The 20,334-nt window shown below is 41.8% G+C and overlaps 3 protein-coding genes across 3 annotated transcripts; 2 read left to right on the top strand and 1 right to left on the bottom strand.

The window, feature by feature from the left end:
* Positions 1–8: 8 nt before the first annotated feature.
* Positions 9–3,279, top strand: cytip (cytohesin 1 interacting protein). Its single transcript, XM_086144672.1, has 8 exons — positions 9–243; positions 536–585; positions 1,045–1,099; positions 1,351–1,453; positions 1,722–1,815; positions 1,917–1,983; positions 2,407–2,473; positions 2,675–3,279. The coding sequence occupies exons 1-8, from the start codon at positions 64–66 to the stop codon at positions 3,190–3,192; spliced, it is 1,134 nt and encodes a 377-aa protein (XP_086000798.1). The 5' UTR covers positions 9–63; the 3' UTR covers positions 3,193–3,279.
* Positions 3,280–9,672: 6,393 nt separating this feature from the next.
* ermn (ermin) lies at positions 9,673–10,803 on the top strand. Its single transcript, XM_086145871.1, has 2 exons — positions 9,673–10,277; positions 10,354–10,803. The coding sequence occupies exons 1-2, from the start codon at positions 9,815–9,817 to the stop codon at positions 10,662–10,664; spliced, it is 774 nt and encodes a 257-aa protein (XP_086001997.1). The 5' UTR covers positions 9,673–9,814; the 3' UTR covers positions 10,665–10,803.
* Positions 10,804–11,244: 441 nt separating this feature from the next.
* On the bottom strand, positions 11,245–18,723 carry galnt5 (polypeptide N-acetylgalactosaminyltransferase 5). The gene is made up of 10 exons (XM_086145870.1): positions 17,264–18,723; positions 17,023–17,189; positions 15,644–15,763; positions 14,797–14,932; positions 14,598–14,717; positions 14,365–14,482; positions 13,781–14,110; positions 13,027–13,107; positions 12,710–12,862; positions 11,245–12,178 (listed from the first exon to the last, which is right to left on the bottom strand). Exons 1-10 carry the CDS (start codon positions 18,433–18,435, stop codon positions 12,041–12,043), a joined length of 2,535 nt encoding a protein of 844 aa, XP_086001996.1. The 5' UTR covers positions 18,436–18,723; the 3' UTR covers positions 11,245–12,040.
* Positions 18,724–20,334: the final 1,611 nt, after the last annotated feature.

Below are 20,334 nucleotides of genomic sequence, written 5' to 3' on the forward strand. Positions count from 1 at the left end.
CAGCAGGAGGAGGGCCACAGAAGAGAACGTCGAGGAGGCGCTGCTGCGGGGTGTGACGCTGCCATGAGGGATTCTTTTACCCTGCAGTCCATCATGAATTTCGGAGGATTTATTCGCCAGGCCGGTCGCGACAATGACATCATGGATAGCAGTTTGAGGAAGAAAAGCTCCTTGTGGTACAGCCGCTCGCTGAGGTCAACCGGTGGTCGGCAACTGCAGAGCGCAGAGCACAAAGTATGCAAGGTGAGACGTCTGCGATCTAATGTCGTGTAACACTAGAGTGGTTTATTTGTTTGCAGCACAGCATTTATCGAAATGTTTAAGATTTATTGCAGTGCAACCATTTTTCTGCCAATCACAAGCACATAGTAGCAGGATCTTGCATTTGGCCGAAAGCCTATTAACAGTTTTTAATCTTTAAAGTTATGCAACCAAACAGGGTCGACTGTTTCTCACACTTGGCCCTTTCTGATATTGCTCAAGTGGGTTTTCGTCGTCATATTCTAAAGGAAATGTTGCACGTCTTGTTTTTCAGCCCAAACAAACCTGGACCAACGCGCTGATTGACTTCTCTGACCCACAAAGGTAAGTGAAGATATAAGGGATACCAAGGCATCATTGCTGTCATCCATATTACATGCATGTTATTTTTAGTTTAGTTGTGATTTTTTTAGCATCTTTTATTCATAAAATGCATCATATTTGCATATACTTTAAGTATACAGGACTGTATCAGAAAATTTGAATATTGTGATAAAGTTCTTTATCTTCTGTAATGCAATTACAAAAACAAAAATGTCATACATTCTGGACTCATTACAAATCAACTGAAATATTGCAAGCCTTTTATTATTTTGATATTGCTCACTATGGGTTACATCTTAAGAAAACTCAAAAATCCTATCAAAATATTAGAATATCATGAAAAAGTAATTTTTTTTTTTTTTTTAATTGCATTCCAGAAGATAAAGAACTTTATCACAATATTCTAATTTTCTGAGACAGTCCTGTATTCATATTATATTCTTGCATGTTTTTGCACAGGAGCACAGTTTTACTGGAGAAGCAAGACAATGAAGCGTTCGGGTTTGAAATTCAGGTTGGTGTGGCACTTTTTTATTCACATTAGATTCAAGTTTCAAAGTGTTTATTGCCCTTTGAAATCCTTGTTTTGCAAAAAAAAAAAAAAAAAGATAAATTATAAGCAGAATCATGCAAAGAGGTGCAGATGTAAACAGAAGCATCAGGATTATGTTTTGTTTTGTGGAATACACGTCCAACCCCGATTTGAGCGTGTGTTTTTTTTTTCGTCTTTGCATTTTTGCAACAAAGGTGTCTCCTCTTTTGCAGACATACGGCCTGCAGCTGAAGAGCAGCTCTGTGGTAGTGCTGTGCACGTTTGTGTCCAGCGTGCAGGAGCACGGTGCTGCTGAGGAGGCTGGTCTGACCGCAGGTGAGAAGCTCACATCCTGCCAGCCAGCCCTTTGCCCGCTCTCTCTCTCACACACACACACACACACACACACACACACGCACACACGCACACACACACACACACACACACAGAAAGTCCCTCGACCTTATTTCCCCTTACTGCTTGACACAGACCTAGCGCTACCTACCTCACGTGCACGCACAAGCCGCAAGTCAACACACCGTTGCAGAGAGAAAATGCAAAACCAGAAGTTGGTCAGGAACTGATTCTTTCTTTTGCATCCCAGGAGACGTTATCATAACTATCAACGGTGCCAGCATTGAGGGCCTCTCTCACCAGCGTGTCCTCGGTCTGATAAGAGACTCAATCAATACGTTAAAGTAAGTCGCGGGAAGCCTGTGATTGCCGTGGTTACGCCAAATGACATGATGGCAAATGAACCGTCTGTGCAACGGTGGTGAAAGTGTGTGTTTTGGTTCAGGATGGAGACGGTGTGTGGGAATGTAGTGAAGTGGATAAAGTTGGAGAAGAGGATGAAAACTCTTGAGGTGAGAATCTGGTCGACAGTATGTTGCTTCTTGAAACAAAACAAAACAAAACAAACAAAAAAATATATATATATATATGCGCTCAATTATATTGATATTTTTCAACAGATGATGTCAAACAACACACAAAAATGCAAAACACATGTTTTGATGTAAACACTGACAAAGCAATGTTAGCTACATCTTTATATGTAGGGGGTCACTCGTGATAATTATTGTTAGATAACCTATTTATAAAATGATTGCAAGTTAAAGCCTCTGTCCAAACAACAATGGCGGGATAAGAAGTACTCAACCAGTACTTTCTTCATCCCAGAATCAGCTGTTTTCATTCATATTTGAGGACTTGCATTATGGAGAAAGGTCTGAAACTGAAAGACTTTGACTGCCTGTAAATCAAAATGCGACACTTTGTCCCGGCAGCGATCGCTAAGTGAGAAAGTGATGGAGCTTCAAGCGTTGACGTTACAGGAACAGCGCCTTCTGCGAGGTGAGACCTCTTCTCACACCCAATCACTTCCTTTCTCACAGCCTTCTTAAGAAAACCAAGGTGTTTCTAATGCACCGAGGACGAGCGATGCAAAACCTAACCCAAGTTAGATGGAGTTCCCCTGAGAGTCAACTGAAATGCTTCTGACGAATTTGCTTCCTTACTGTAACTGCTTCTGATCCCGCTTTGATATGTTTCCAGGTCACCTAAATGACGGCCCCGACCTCTCATCAGACTCATCGGAAATTCCGAGCTCCCCAAAGAGCCGCTTCGGTCGGCGTTTCTCGAGTGCTGGCAGTTTCGGAAGTATGATGACTGACGACAGCGATCTGGGGAGCGTGTTTGGGGACCCCAACTCACCGGCGCCCTGCAGCGCCAACGGCACTGCTCAGGACAACTGCTTCTTCTCCGGAGAGTTCCGCGCAAGCAGCAGCTCCAGAAGCAGCTCCAGAAGCAGGATCTCGTCCTGCTCCGGTCATCGGCATTGGTTCCTCAGCAGCTCCGGCGCCTCCAATGCGGCAGGCAGCAGCAGCAGCAGCAGCAGCAGCTGCAGCAGCAGCCCCGTTTCTCCTCCCTGGGACGAAACCAGGATCTCCTCCTTGTTCGGGACTCTGCCCAGAAAAGCCCGGCGGCCCAGTATCCGAAAACACATCCTCAAGTTACTCCCTGGACTCCAGCGATCGGTCGAAGAAGATGAAACGGGAGCAGAATCCCAGTGACTTGTTGCCCAACAAACATGGGGGGAGGCCGAGTGGACACTCAGGGACTTTACATTTCTGACCGATTTTTACAAAAAAAAAAGAAAATTGAAGAAAATTAAGATAAGATATGATAAGATAAGAACAACTTTATTTATCCCGAAGGAAATTGTCGTGCCAGAGTTTCGAGTAAAACATAACAATAATAGATAATAGGAGGAAGGAGGGAGAATAATAACTCTTCCTTTCCCTACATTTACTGATATTTATTTTACGCTCAAATCTCCCAAGTAAAAACGTTGGTATTTTTCTCATCAACGTCACTGGAAGAAGGTGATATCAATTATTTTATGAGGATATCTGATCAGGGATCAGTTGAGCAAACCGCTATCAGAGCATTAAACACAAACACCGGTGTTCAGGTAACTTTAGCTCAGCTGCAGAGTCGTTGAGATTAAATAAACAGGTTTGATTCCGGGCTCCACGTCAGAGAGTGAATTTCCCCATAGGGATTTATAAAGGATAATTTATTATTATTTTTATTATTAAGTATCGGTCACAATGATTTATACCAATACTTTTTTTTGGGACAAATCAATGATTTGTTTTTGCCCATTACACAACAGGAAAATAGTTGCCCAAAATGATTCTCCTCAAACTAATCAATGCAAAAATATGACACAAAAATATTGTTATGGTGGGAAAGTATTAATGAAATTTGATCATTAATCCCAGAGGAATATAGTTTGCAGTGAAATTTTCCCAGGTTTCTCTGCCCTTTTATGTAAATGTAAATAAAGGGAGGCAGGTTGCTGTGGTTCAGTCTCAACCTTTAATACATTTCTTGATGATCACTGGACCTGTGAGGGCAGGTGGTGGACACATCAGCATTATGAAAATGACACAGTAATATTTTTATTTATTTCCATTTTTTTGATGATCATTAGATAAGATTTCATATCTCCAAATGTGGTGATCAGTAATTGATCTAACATGACATCCGCTACTCTAGATGTTCTCACTGTGAAACATCGGGTTTCCTGTCGTGTGTGATCCAAAACCAAAGCCCTGCACAGCTAAAAACAGGATGTGGGGGCAAGAAGTACCACAAATGTGTAGAAGTTATATTTAATATAGCACTCAAATGGGATCTTTTAAGTAAATTGTTTACAATGCTTGCAAATATATATATATATATATATATATACACACACACACACGTATATATATATACATATATATACACACGTATATATATATATATACGTATATATATACGTATATATATACACGTATATATATGTATACACATGTATACATACTCTGTAGTTTAGTAGAAATAAAAAAGGAAAATTGAAACTTAACCAATGCTTTTAACTTTTACCGCAGGAGATGATTCATTAATTTGATGAAAATTATCTTAACATGCAAAATAATAATGTGCTTCAAGAGCTCAGGATAAAAGGAACCCAGGAAATGTTGTGATGCATCTTATATACCTTACTCATAAACTGATGTGTGAAGTATTTAGACTGATGCTAAAAATAGTCCAGTTTCCTGCTGTAACAACAGATGGAGGGCAGTGGTCTGCGAACCTCGTACATTTTCAGATGTACTTGATATGTGTGTATATATACATATATACACACACCCACACATATATATGTATGTATATATATATGTATGATTTGTATGTATGTATGTATGTATGTATGTATGTATATATATACACACATATAAATATATATATAAATATATATATATATATATATATATATATATATATATATATATATACATGCACACACATTTGTATATTCCAACATTAATAAATATATATATATATATATGTATATATGCAAGTGTTTTTGAGCAAGACAATGAACCCCAAAGTCTTCCCTGGTGCTGGTGGCCAGCAGCCTACTGCTCATGGTTCATCCATGATGGGTTAGAGAACAGAGAACAAATTTCCACACAAAGGATAAATAAGGGATAAATATTATTTTTATTGTTATTATCTCTCTCTCTCTCTCTCTATATATATATATATATACATATATATGTATATACATATAATATATATATTATATATATATATACAGACATACTTACAGACATATGTATATACGCAAATGTATATACAAAAACACATATATTCATATATACACAAATACACATATGTATAAGTATATTCAATTATGTGAAGATGAAAGTATTGAATAAGATTTTTTAGCAGTGTATATACATGTATATATATATTTACATATACATATATACACACACATATATAAATCTATTCGCTAATATATTCAGACACATATATTTATACACATATATAGACAAATATATATACAAACAGAAAAACACATATATACATATATATACACACAACAAATACACGTATACCTACATATACATAGGAACACAAACACATATATATAGTTGAATATACATACTATGTATATTTAATAAGAATATTTCACTCATTTAGGTCGTGAAATGTCATTTGAGTATCCCTTTAATTTTTTGAGCAGTGTACATACACAGATACATGTACAGAATACATATATTCACACATATAAATATACATATATTCACACATTTATATCTATGCATATATACACACAGAAATGTATACACATATATACACATGTAGACCTCTTTACATATTTATAGATACACACACATATATATAAATATATACATATATACGCATATATACACATATACACAAACATATGAACAAACATATTTACATATAAACATATACAAACATATATGTTTAGATACATATATAAATATAGACACATAAATACATATCTATATATGTATATACATAAAAATTCACACACATATATTCATACATATATTTGTACATATATATACACACAAAAATAAACATAAATATATATATATATATATATATTCATATTTGTATGTATGTATATGTATATATACATATATATGTGTATCTACACACATACATATATGGGGGTGATGTGGTGGAGGAGGTAGAGGAATGGTCTTTGAAATCGAACATTCCTGGTTCGATTAATTTTTTCTAATAATGTCAAACTTTTGTGGAGTAAGATACTGAACCCCAAACTGCTCCCCTGGCGCTGATGGATGGCAGCCTACTACTCATGGCTCATCCATGATGAGTCAGTTGCAGAGAACAAATTTACTCATAAATATATATACATATACATACATACATACATATATATATATATATATACACACATATATACATACATACATACATACATATAAATACATATATATGCATATATATGCATATATATATATATATACACACTGTGAACACTTTTTTCCACAAAAGATAGGAACATTGGGTAACCTATAGGAGCCTAACCTATGGGAGGTAGGAACACGCAGCTAGACTACATCTTGTAAAGACGAGGTAACCTGAAAGAGATCAGTGACTGCAAAGTAGTTGTAGGTGAGAGTGCAGCCAGACAGCATAGGATGGTGGTTTGTAGGATGACTCTGGTGACAAGGAAAATCAAGAGGACAAAGGCAGAGCAGAGGACAAAGTGGTGGAAGCTGAAAAGGGAGGAGTGTTTTTTGGTTTTCAGAGAGGGGGTTGAGAAAGGGTCTGGGTGGTCAGGGTGAGCTTCCAGATGATTGGACAACAACAGCTAGTGTTATCAGGGAGACAGGTAGGAGAGTACTTGGTTTGTCATCTGGAAGGAAAGTAGATAAGGAGACTTGGTGGACTGAGGAAGTGCAGGGGTATATACAGAGATAGTGGTTAGCAAAGAAGAAGTGGGACACTGAGGACTGAAGAAAACAGAAAGGAGTACAGCAAGATACAATGTAAGGTAAAGATAGAAGTAGCAAAGGCAAAACAAAGGGCGTGCAATGACTTGTATGCTTGGTTGGACAGTGAGGAGGATGAGAATGATCTATACAGGGTTGCGAAACACAAATAATGATGGAAAGGATGTACAACGGTCCGGGTGATTAAGGATAGAGAGGGAAATGTATTGACAGATGCTAGAAGAGTGATGGGAAGATGGAAAGAGTACTTTGAAGAGCTGATGAATGTGGAAAAATGAAAGAGAGTCAAGGTTAGGAGAGGTGACTATTTTAGACCACAAAGTAGCAGAAATTAATAAAAGTGAAGTGAGGGAGGCATTGAAGGGGTTAAAGAGTGGAAAGACTGTTGGTCCTGATGATATACCTGGGGAGCTGTGGAAGTGTCTGGCAGAGGCAGCGGTAGAGTTTCTGACTAGATTAGTCAACAGCATCTTAGAGAGTAAGAAGATGCCTGAAGAATGGAGAAGAAGTGTGATGGTGCCCATTTTTAAGAATAAGGGGGATGTGCAGAATTCAGGCAATTATAGAGAGACAAAGTTGATGAGCCATTGAAGTTATGGGAAAAAGTAGTGGAAACTAAACTGAGAGCAGATGTCAGCATTTGTGAACAGCAGTATGGCTTCATGCCTAGGAAGAGTACTCCAGATGCAGTATTTCCATTGAGAATGCTAATAGAGAAGTGGGGAGAAGGGCAGAGGGGAGCTGCATTGTATTTTTGTAGACCTAGAAAAAGCATATGACAGGGTGCCAAGATAGGAGCTCTGGTATTGTATGAGGAAGTCTGGAGTGGCAGAGACGTATATTAGACTGGTGCAGGACATGTATGCTTGCTGTGAGACAGTGGTGCACTGTACTGTAGGGGTAACAGAGAAGTTCAAGGTGAAGGTGGGACTCCATCAGGGATCAGCTCTGAGACCCTTCTTGTTTGCAGTGGTTATGGACAGGCGGACGATAAAGTTAGACAAGAATCTTCATGGACCCTGATGTTGGCCGGTGACACTGTGATCTGTAGTGAGAGCAGGAAACAGATTGAGGACAATCTAGAGAGGTGGAGGTATGCGCTGGAAAGGGGAGGAATTAAGGTTAGTCGCAGCAAGACAGAATATATGTGTGTGAATAAGAGGAACCATGGTGGAACGGTGAGGCTACAGGGAGAGGAGATCAAGAAGTTGAAGGATTTCAGGTACTTGGGGTCAACAGTCCAGATCAACGGAGAGTGTGGAAAAGAGGTGAAGAGACGTGTTCAAGCAGGTTGGAATGGGTGGAGAAAAGTATCAGGGGTACTATGTGATAGAAGACTCAGCCAGAATGAAGGGAAAGGTGTACAAGACAGCGGTGAGACCAACGATGCTGTATGGATGAGAAACAGTGACAATAACGGAAAGACAGGAGGCAGAACTAGAGGTTGCAGAGATGAAGATGCTGAGGTTCTCTTTTGGAGTGACCAAGATGGATAGGATCAGGAACAGTACATCAGAGGGACAACACATGTTAGATGTTTTGGAAAGAAGGTCAGAGAAGCCAGACTGAGATGGTTAGGTCATGGACAGAGGAGGGAGAGTGGCTATATTGGTAGACGGATGCTGGAATTGGAGTTGCCAGGAAGGAGGTCTCAAGGAAGACCAAAGAGAAGATTTATGGACGCAGTGAGAGAGGATATGGAGGCAGTTGATGCGAGAGGATACAGAGAATAGGGTTAGATGGAGAAGATTGATTTGCTGTGGCGACTCCTGAAGGGAAAAGCTGCAAGGAGAGGAAGAAGAAGAAGGTCTTAACTCCATAACTCTCACGTGTTGAGAGATATTGTTCAAAAACCTCCTTCCCTCAGTCAGAGCATTGAAGATGGGTCGTGACTGGTCTTCCAACATGACAATGACCAGAAGCACATGGCCAGGAAAACCAAGGAGTGACTCCGTAAGAAAGCATATCAAGGTTCTTGAGGGGTCCAGCCAATCTCCAGACTTAAATCCAATAGAAAATCTTTCTAGGGAGCTGAAACTCTGTGTTGCTCAGCAAGAGCGCCAAAACCTGAGAGATCTTAACAAAGGTTTCTGTACCAAATATTAAAATTGTTTGACTCAAGGGATCAAATACTTGATTTACCCTGTAATTTACAAATAAATTGTTGAAAAAAAAATCATACAATGTGATTTTCTTGATTTTTGTTTTAGATTCTGTCAATCACAGTTTAAGAGTACCCATGATAAAATTACAGACCTCTACATGCTTTGCAAGTTGGAAAAGCTTAAAAGTCAGATGTATTAAATACTTGTTCTCCCCACTGTACATTTATACACACACATATACATATATCTGTGTGTGTGAGTTTAAAGAAGTGTTACATCAGTACGTAACGTGGGAGTTGATGTTTTCACATTTCAAATTCGAGGTGTGATAGCCGTTTGCCAAAGTGCGGCCCAAGAGTGACATGAAGTAAAGTAAACCTATAGGGGAATGTTAATCTGGAGAGAGAAGGTGGTCAGCGAGCGGGGATTAATGAATCCGTATGCAAATATGCCGGAGTCACAAAGAGGCTTTGTTGGACATACAACAAAAACCCTGTTCTTCTGCGGTTCCACGCGCACACAGAATTACATGGTACAAGCAACAGAAAGCGTCCAACTGGGCTGGAACTGGCACCGCAGGATGGATTCTCTCTTTATTCTGACAATTTAGGCAAAAACAGACAAACAATATAAGGCCCCGGAGGCTATCTGATCTTTGTTTCACTAGAAGCAGAGCAGTCGGGGGTGTTTCCAGTGCTTTGAGAAGAACGTGGATTGAGACGGATAACCGCAGAATGTCGCGAAAAGGCCTAGAAGATGCAGGAGAAGAAGATGCAATGGCATCCCAAGTGTTGGAGATCATCGGTGGGATTACACCGGAGGCCCTTCGGAGCCTGAAGGAAGCAGAGGGAAGAGACGCGTGGTCAGTAGAGGAGGGGGACGATTCCGTCTTCTACAGTGACGAGGAAGTTAAAGCGAACCCGGCTTGTGTTTCGGGCGGAGACGGGAATCTAAATGGTACGGCGGCGGGGACGTCTGTCCGGCAGGGCGGGGGAGATGCAAGCGCAGATGGTATTACTGACAGCAAAATATCAGAGATGATCATAATGACTGCGCAAGATGAGGAGCTCCAGACTGCAGCAACTGCTCAAATATCTCAAACAGAAGTCGAAACTCCAGCAGTGGAGATAAATCCAGCTTCAGCAAGCACAGCAGCAGACTCACAACCAGAGGCGGAGCAGAAAATAGCAGAGGAAGGTAAGATAAATGTAATATGGCATCATAGAATTGATAAAACCGAAAGCTGAGTTGGATTTCTCCTGTTTAATTTCAGACGATCATCCTACAGAACCGAATCAGAGAGACCTTGAACCCTTTTGTGCATCTAAAGAGGAGAGTCTAACAAGGCGGAGCGGCGAGCAGGAAGCCCCAGACAAGGAGTCCACCCTGCACGGAACTGGGAGATCCGCCCGAGACCCCAGTCCGGGTTACTCCACCTTGCCTCTGCCGGGGAAATCCGATCCGCAGAAATCCTTCGACCACCTCACCGCCTCCAAATACGGAACCGTGTCCTACCGCAAAATCCGGCGGGGAAACACCCGGCAAAAGATCGAGGAGTTCGAGTACATGATCATGAACTTGTAATTCCCTTTAGAGGAGCATAAAAACTGATAATGCATAACAACAACATTAATATTTTACAAGAATCTTCATGAAGATCACTGTACGTGGAGGAGGAGCATCTTCATACTGCATCTCAATCCATTCTGTTTTTTCAGGTTGAAAATGGTTATGTAAGACAGGTATTTGAACAGCAGATTAAATAAATAAGAAGCTCAGGCGTTTAATCCTTCTAGGTAGAGTAACTAAGATGCTGACAAGTACGAGAGATTCTGCGTCTTAACCTTTGGAGAGGAGCTTAAAAAAATGTGTCAAAGTTGGGGCCGGGCTGTGCGGGGAACATATATTGTGACATTATGGGTGTTTCATGCAGGCTCCCTTGTTTTTATTAAGAAAATTGCAAAACATGCAGGGGCCTTTTCCATGCAGGGCAGGTTTGGGAAAGCAAGATTTCATCATTTCTTCATCGTCACTAACCAATTAAATAAAAACAAAACTGACACATATGGATATACTGCCCAGCCCTGTGGAAAAAAAAAAAAAAAAAGACATCACCTGTGTGCTCATTGAGAGAAAATGCAATAAAGAGGTCATTACAATAAGGTTGTTATCTGTAGAGATTTTATTTCTCCATTCTTGAGAACCTTTTGCCATCAATGTTTGAGGGGTTTTACAAAGTCGGGCGATGCTCCCTGAATATTTGTGACCGACACTTCCCCCTAGTGACGGAATGAAATTCATTTCAAAAAAAAGTTTGACAAAACAAAACAACCCTCCACCCAAACCGCGAAGCATTTAAAAACCACAGACGTGATGGCAGGAAGTATCAGGTGAATGAAGTTCAGTCTCACCGAGTTACAGAATATTTTCTGCAAGTTGAAATATTCTCAAGTCCATGCAGTATCACTCATTGAGTCCCTGCAGAGAGCGAGGCATTTAAGTAAACAAATTCAATTTTAACCAAACCCTTTTAAGCTTATATCTTTGGCACCAAAACTTAATTTCTCAAGCGATATTTTTCTTTTGTCATTCACACACATCATCTCAGGCGTATGCGCGCACGCACGTGTGTGTGTGTGTGTTCTGGTCCCCAAAAGCTTGAGGAGAGAAAGTGCAAGCTTCAGTTTGAAGTCTCCAACCTCTTTGGTAGAAGAGAGTAAACATGGGAGTCACCGGAAGCAGATATAATGGAGAAGAGCAGGGGGGGCAAAAACACATCGTACGTCCCTCTGCTTCACAACACACACGCGCACACACACACGCAGACAGACGCACGCAGACGCACGCACGCACACACACCGCCATCTTCCTATGACTCAGGAGGGTGTGTAGGAGTTGTGGGACGCGGCAGTTGAACGTCTCCTACGTCACCAACGCCTGAACCTCCCCGGGTCTCTTCACTAAGAGTGGTAGTTTGTGAATTGCCATTTTTGGAAGGCGTTGCCGGACTCGCAGGGACTGAGGTGGAGGCTGTCACCCTTTGGCCCGGCCTCAAGGCACATTTGGTGGGACGCGAGGTCAGCCATGAGGTGCTCAGCCTGGAGAAGACCAATCAGACAGTGCGATCAGGGGACACACTCTTTTTTTCATTGATTTTTAGCTAATTTCTTCATAGTTGTAGGCTGATCGGGCGGCGTCTTGTAGAATTTTGTCATTTCTGGCAGATTTGGAAATAATGTCCACTTGAATTACAATAAATGTTTTTGTCAGATTTTTGAATGTTCAGGACAGAAAAAAAAAAAAGCAACATTTTAAGTCTCACAGCTAAAACAAGTAGATCGTCTGTAGTATTTTCCTTATGTAAATCTCATTAAGTGAGGCTTTATTAAAATTCTGAATTGAATTTTAGATAAATAAAATTCTTGCGAATTCTCCTAAAAGTAACAACCTACATCCTGTTAAAACAGTGTTGATAACCCACAGCGGAACGGCTACGTTTAGTTTCCTATCTGTTCTGTCGCTGAAGCAGAACAACAACAGGTCAGTCCTGACATGGAATTTCCATAAATAACAGAGCGGTGAAGGAGAGAAAAAGCGAGTATGTTGGGAAAAACAAAGGGGACTCTTACCAGAGCTGAGTTGGAGGATTTGTGGACCCAACGGAGTGCAGATTTGGAGTTGTCGCAGGCGGTCAGACTCAAGCTGCCGTTTATGAACTGGGGTGTGACACAGAGGTGCTGCTGGCGTACGTGTCTCATCCATGTATAGTTAAAGTGCTGACTCTGCGGCATCGTAGAGAAAGAGTGAGAAGAATGTAAAAACAAGAAGCCCTCCTGGACGGACGTGTTTCCGCCTCCGGTTTCACCTGGACCGACTCCGTCCAGGGATTTTGGAGGTCAATGTTTCTTAGACAGTCTGAATCAATCAAGAGCGCACAAACGCTCACCTGCTTGCTGAGATCACACATCTCGAAGGACAGTGAATTTTCCTGCAGAGCGAGGCATTTTCTCAAGCCGCGATTGAAGACCTGCAGTGCGAGGAGACAAAAAAGTGATAAGCAAGCGCGGCAAACTTTTATTCACTTCTTTCCCCTCAAAGGACCAAGGTCTTTCCAGACAAAGGTCATGCAAAGTTGCATATTTCACGTACACAGATAAGCGCTGTGCTGCTTGCTTTCTTCTCATGAATATGAGTGAGGTTGGAAAATGAAAATGGTATATTTTGAAGGAATGACATTGGACTTTAATTTTTGACCTTTTTAAGAGGTTTACACAGGTTCTCTGAAGGATATGGGGATTTTCCTTTTCAATTTGAAGCTCAAAATGACTTCCTGGTTTATGATTTCAGGACAAAAACACTGACCGAAAGCTCAAAGCCAGCATAAATTCACTCCATTAGCATGGCACAAAAATGTAAAAAAAAATACCAGCAGAGTATTGATCAGGTATAAACATTCAAAAACATCTCTTCTTCCCTCTTTGCATTGTGACGATAGGATGTTTTTTCAGGGGTGCTGTGGAAGCTAAACGTGAGCTGCTTCAATGACAAATACGGTGACGCAGCACAATTTTTTAAACATCGATCTGCAAAGGAACAGGACCACTTGGAAAGTTATAATTAATTTTTTCTACTGTGTATCCCACAAGGTATTTTTAAACGGGTTTAAAGTCCAATCATCTTTTTGCAAACATCTGACTTACCAGACCCTCGGCTTTAACCAAAGGAGCATGCATCTCGGGGTACACGTTGTCCAGGTACCACTTGAAACTCTTACACTTCAGCCTTTTCCTCAGCTCCACCTGCTCCGTGAGGTTGCCGATATCGATGACATTTTTATCCAGCAGGTGGTGGTAGCCGTGGCCGTAGAAAAGCTCCTTGTATTCATCCAGCCAGACCTCGGCCACCCTGGCCAGGTTCCGCTCCACTGTCTTCTGCCGGTCCTTCGGGAAGTTATACGGGTTCTGCCCTCGGAAGATGTGTCCCACCCGAGAGCAGGGGATGATCTCGATTTCTCCCCCACACATCCAGATCTGCCCAAGCAGGGAGAAGCATTAGGGACGGGAAATATGGAAAAATATAAATCCAACACACGCCATCTGTTTAAGTATAAAACACAAAAGCAATAAATACAATTTGGGGGGTTCATTTTCCCCTGACTTTTACCGAGTGCTGCAGTAGTTTTATCATTTATCCATGTTTTAATAAAAAAAAAAAAAAAACAGTTGAGAACATTTTACGCGAAAAGTGACTAGACATTTGGGATTGAATTACGTAAGTGCTCAACCTTGAATGAAATCTCCATGTTCTCGCCCCCCCACACATCCAGGCCCGGATCGTACGCGCCAAGTTCATAGAAGTACTTTTTGTCGATGGAAAAGAGCCCTCCGGCCATTACTGGACATCTGTAGTATGAAAAACAAAATATAATCCTGAGGTCATGCCATAAAGTACTCCTAATTATTAATCCTAAATAAACAAAGGGCTTTGTAAGCTGCGGGCCGTCATTTGAAAATGCACCTGATGGGGTCTGAGATGGTCATGTTGTTCTTCTTTATATATTCGATGGGTAAAGCGCTCCAGCCGAACACCAGAGGCCACTTGAAAACACCTCTCTGGAAGTTGTCCACTAGCATGTAACTGTAAAAACGAGAGCAGACGTTTCAACATCTCAGTGACAATATAACCCCTGGTCTGCACGCGGGGGCTTCTCGGTCACCTCATGTCCTTATCGTTGATGACTTCGATGACCGGACACGGCACCTTCTTGCGGTCCAGGTAGACTCTCTCTAAGAGCGGCTCCAGCCAGCCCACGTTGCACTCCACGTGGGAGTCGAGGAAGGTAAGAACCTCACCTGGAAAGGCAAACATCCTGCTGCTCGTAAAACGATAGCCACGTATACCAGTTCATTAAACCAACAAGTCAACCGGTGTGAGACTCTGTGGTATAATTCTCTGCCAGTCAGGTGACTGGAGACATGACAAGACAGCACTAGCTGGATTTCTTCTAAATACAACTAAACAAAGGAAAAGAAACATGATACATTGTTGGAATATAAGTGGTACAAATTAGTCAGTGATGAATGAATGGGAAAACAACCTTCACGTTTAAAAACAAAACAATATCCAAATAGTTTAAATATCATTTAACCATAATAAGTCTAACCTCAGACAGGAGGGCTTGTTCTGGACAAGCAACAACATGTAAGCCTCACAACATTTGCTGCTCGAGGCACTGGCAATCGCCTCTGACAGAAAAACCTTATTCTAATTTATGGAAAATTAACAGTGGACTAAAAAAAAACAACAAAAAAAAAGCCGGGTCTATTTGATGCAATGACATTTCAAACTCACGGGCTTTTTAAAATAAATATACCCACATAGATCTTGAAGGAAATTTCAAGACAGTCTGAGTTTGTCTTATCTAATGAGCTCATCTGCATAAACTGGCGCTGGAAAATAAACTTTAAAATTTCTTACATGCACACATCAGACAAAGATCCTGGTACTTAATTAACCTCCGATTAAGTTAGGAGGCTTCTTTTCCAAAATAATTGTTGGTGTACCTGTAGCAACTGCGGCTCCGGCCAGCCTGGCCCTGATCAAACCCTGCCGCTCCTTCAGGCGAATGATGCGTACTTTAGGAAACTGGGACATGTAGTCGTCCAGCTGCTGCTTGAGATGGTCTGCAGGAGGGAAGATGGATTATATTTGGCTGCTCAAGAGGATCCAGCCCTCTGCCAGATATTGTTGCTTTAAATTCTATGGAAGTGTGCTAATTTTTTTACGACAGCACATAAAAAGATTTAGTTAACTCTGAAAAAACTGTAGTTAGTTTCTAATGAGAAGTGGTTAAAAAGTTTGCTCACGGAAAACCAAAAGCATTTTAATATTCTGCATTTTAATATTCATTAATAGCAAGAAAAGAAAATGTGGCCAAAATTCATAAGAATATCAGCAAAGATAATATATATATATATATATATATATATATATATATATATAAAATTGATAATAGGCAAGCCATTTTCTACACAATAAGCAAGACCTTATAAATGACCATGAGAGTATTACTAATTAGACTTTCTGCTTCTTAACTTCCAAATTACCGAATATCATTTGAATTAAAACAGGTAGTGACACAGTCAAAATGCAGCCTCAGAGGGGCACAAGTCAGTGCCTTTTTGAGCTGCTCCCAAGCCCAGATAAATGCAAAGGGTCGCATCTGGATCATCAGGGAATTTGCAAAATAATGGGCCAAAACCATACATGCAAAACACGTTTTTTCACCTTCTCTCCATTGCTCAACAGTCCAGAGCGATGGAGAGTGTTGGCAGGCGTAATGTGCGATTAAAGAGTATCAGCCAGAATGAAAGGTGTGCAAGACAGTGGGGAGACAGGTTTGGAGACAGCGGCGGCGAGGAAAAGACAGGAAGCTGAGCTTGAGGCAGAGGAGATGAAGGTGCTGAGGTTCTCTTCGGGAGGGATGAAGACGGGTAGGATCAGGAATGAGTCCATCAGAGGGACGGCACGTGTTAGATGTTTTGGAGATAAACTCAGAGACGCTAGATTGAGATGGTTGGGTCGTGCACAGAGGAGGGAGAGTGAATATATTGCTAGAAGGAAGCTGGGGTTTGAAGGTCTAGCAAGAGACCAAAGAGAAGATGTATGGATGTAGTGAAAGAGGACATTAAGTAAGCTGGTGTGAGAAGAAGATCCAGTGTGATTTGCTCCTCCTGACGGGAGCAGCCGAAAGGACGAGAGGAAGTGATGCTCTGTGAAAATGTAACTCGCTCATTTAAATCATATCAAACGCAAATCCTCCGAATGAACAGTTTGGAGTTCCCAAACTTGGAACGGTTTATTTGGATCATCTGCCACAATTCTGCACATCCTGATACCTCCCCGGCCTTTTCACCCGGTCAGAATGTCGAGCGTGCGTTACCTTTGGTGCTGAAATCATCCACGAGAATGATCTCCTCGAGGAGGTGCGGTGGAGATCGGTTGAGAACGCTGTGCACGGAGCGGAGGAGCGTGGACCACACCTCATCCACGAAACAGAAAATGACGCTGGTGGAGGGCAGGTCGTCGTGGACCAGGTTCTTTGAGCACCTGGAGAATGCGAGGACGCCGCTCAGTTTTGACGGTCGCCGTCTTTTCACAGACAACACGAGGTGGACACTCACATGTCGGGCCGGGTGTCGGGGACGGTGCGCTCCACCGGGATCTGGTCACTCAGATAGACGTTGAAATGCCCTTCGTCCCACCTCTTCTTGACCTCTCTCTCTTTGTCGGTGCTGACCATCACCGCCTGGCCGAACTGACCCACCGCGTTGGCGTCTCTGGGGGCGTGAGTCACGTCCAGAGAGAGGACCTTGTGGACGCCCGACGTTTTGACGGCGGTGATGTTTCTTGTGGCGTTCTCCTTGGCGTCCTTGCCGGTGGTGAGCTTGACTGTAAGTTTCAGATGTGGCTGTGTGGCATTCAGATGACTGTTGGTAATCTCCACGCCGTGCGCTTCTTTTTCGGACGCCATCACCCGATCGCCTTTCTTCGGGGATGGCGTCGCAACGGCCGAGGTCATTTTTACGGCGCTTTTGGTTTCAGGCTCATGCTTGACTTTTACATCTAAATCCTTCTTGTCCTGAACTCTTTGCTTCTCAGTCGTGGCCACGAGCACCTTACTCTCAGTCTTCTGCTTTTGTTTACTTTCCTCAACAGCCGGCGGCTTTCGTGTTTTATTTGCCGCTTTCTCCGGCGTCTTCACTTTATCATCGTACTGCTTGTCTGTGACTTTTTCCCATTTTGGCGCGCTCACATCAAACCGGACGACCTCTTTAGCTGGACCCTTCTGCATCAATGTGACATTTTGTCTGCCTGGTGCATCGGTCTGTTTGGAAATTTCAACTTTAAGAAGGTCTTTCTGCAGGTCTTGTTTCTGCACAGGGCTTTGCTTTTTGATCTCCACCACTCGATCAGGTTTCTGCAGGTCTTGTTTCTGCACAAGGCTTTGCTTTATGCTCTCCGCCACTCGATCAGGTGTCTTATTTTTCCCTCCCTGTCTGTATATTTTGGCCAACTTGACCCCTGTGCTGACCGGCCCCCGGCCCACAGGTGTTACGAAAAAGTCCACCCTCTGCACCGGGTGCTTGAAGCGACCTTTGAGTATCTCCTTGCCCCTGGTCTGCTCGGAGACCTTCCTCTCCCGGATCACTCTCTCCTTTAGCATCTGGCTGTTCACGTCGCTAATCGATATGCGGAGCGCGGCCATGTCAAAGAGCAGCCAGATGACGGAGGCGACGAACACGAACGCCAGGACCCTCCCACTGCCCCGCAAGTATCTCCTAACCTTCATCATTCTGGACGTTTTCTTTTATGAGAAAAAATAAAATGTAAAAGAACACAACCGGCGTCAAAGTATCATAGTGAAGGGGCCGCTTCCGGGTGGACTTTTTCGGGGATGTTAGCTGCCTGCGTGGCAGCGGCTACACGTTCGAACCCGGTGTTGTCAGAGGAGTTCCGGCGGGGTCGGACACCCCCGGCCCCCGGCCGACGGCTACCGAGTCATTTCGTTTCCACAAACCGTGTCCGTGGTGGGAATGTCGTTCAGGTCCCGTCCGGTTAACCGACCCTCTCCCTAGAGCCGTGTTTCCATGGTAAAATCTCTGCGCTCCAACTTTTGACCGGAGCTCCACGGGCAGGACGCCGCCGCAGGACGTCCACTTTTACAGCTCTGTGATTGGATGGCTCCGGGAAAGTGACGGTTAATCAAGCTAACGGTGATAAGAAGTGAGCAACACCGGAAGTGAGACGGCCTTCAAAATAAAAAAATACGAAGTGAATCGTTTCCTATACTGTCGCGTTTAAATATAAATAAAGCTATAGAATAAGATTCCAAAAAAAAAAAAAAAAAAAACCCTTCAAAAAAAAATCTGGATTAATTTTTTTTTTTTGAATTCCCTTATTTTATGTGTTTCACCGACGCGGTGCCTTGATGCTTCACCAGAAGGTCTATCTATGCCCTTGCTGTTTAAATATAAAGCAAAAATAAACTATTGAACTTGTGAAATGTTATTTTGGGTTTTCTCACAGACCGTTTCTTATGTACGCCATTATTTTCCCCAAAGTAATGTGTGAAAAATATTACAACGCCATGTTGCAGCAGAGGGAATAAAAATATGACTATTATTTATAGATGAAAAATAATCTCATGTAGTTTGCAATAAAGTTTTCAAGCTTAAAAAAGTCTTTTTCTCTCTCTCTCTTTAATCTCACTGCATATTATGTCCCTGAAGTGTAAGGCAACGCTGTGTCATGAAAATGATGCACTCTGTTTTCCACAAACACTTTTACTAAGGTCATTGGTTACAAAAGCACATTTCCACAAAAAAAAAAAAAAAAAAAAAGCATTTTTTTCAAGATAGCATAACGAAGATGGAAAATCAATTCTGTATTGTTAAATTTAGGGCACATTGACCATTTTGTCGTGAAAGAATGACCAAGAGTAGGGGGATTTGAGGGGACTCGGGGAAAGTGGCTTCCACTATTTAATGGCAGCTGGAAGAATAGATGCAGGAAAATGATATAAATGATTTAATTTTATAGAAAAAAAAACGAGATTATCTACTTTATCTGGTACGATGGTCGCTCCTTGAATAAGTTGGTATCGTTTCTTATAGTTTTACTTTGAAAGGTAGCCGGCGGCTGCAGGGATTGAACAACGAGCCTACTGTTGTTTGACAGGCACGGAATGATGCGCTCAAAGTTATAACTTCAATAAAAAGCTGTTAAAACAATCAAACAAAAGACAAAAGACACGATTACGCAACGACTCTAGCAAATATGAAATGCAATGAATAATATAAACATAATTGATTGAAAAAAATTAAAGTAAATAGAATACTAATGAAAAGTCATTATGATGATAATAACTGAAATAATAGTATAAACAATGACAACAATAATAGTAGAATAATCAATAAATAAAAACTATTTGTAAATTTCAGCCCGCCAGAACAACAAAAACACATATAAAACAATACAGCAAGAAACATGATCACACTTTCTGACTTTCATGAATATATTTGCACGAATCTCATCTCCTAATCACGAAATGATCATTTCACTCGCAAATCCTATGCACTTGTTGTGTAGGGAGCAATTTTATCCGCCCTCCTCGGTAGTCGGATACACGGTCACAAGAACCGGGAAAACAATAAACAGGGCCACTAATTCTCACACACAGCATATTTGAGGC

The sequence above is a fragment of the Fistularia commersonii genome, chromosome 4 (assembly GCF_037954325.1).
Source record: "Fistularia commersonii isolate RoL2024-O1a breed Wild chromosome 4, RoL_Fcom_v1.0, whole genome shotgun sequence".
NCBI classification, from domain to species: domain Eukaryota; kingdom Metazoa; phylum Chordata; class Actinopteri; order Syngnathiformes; family Fistulariidae; genus Fistularia; species Fistularia commersonii.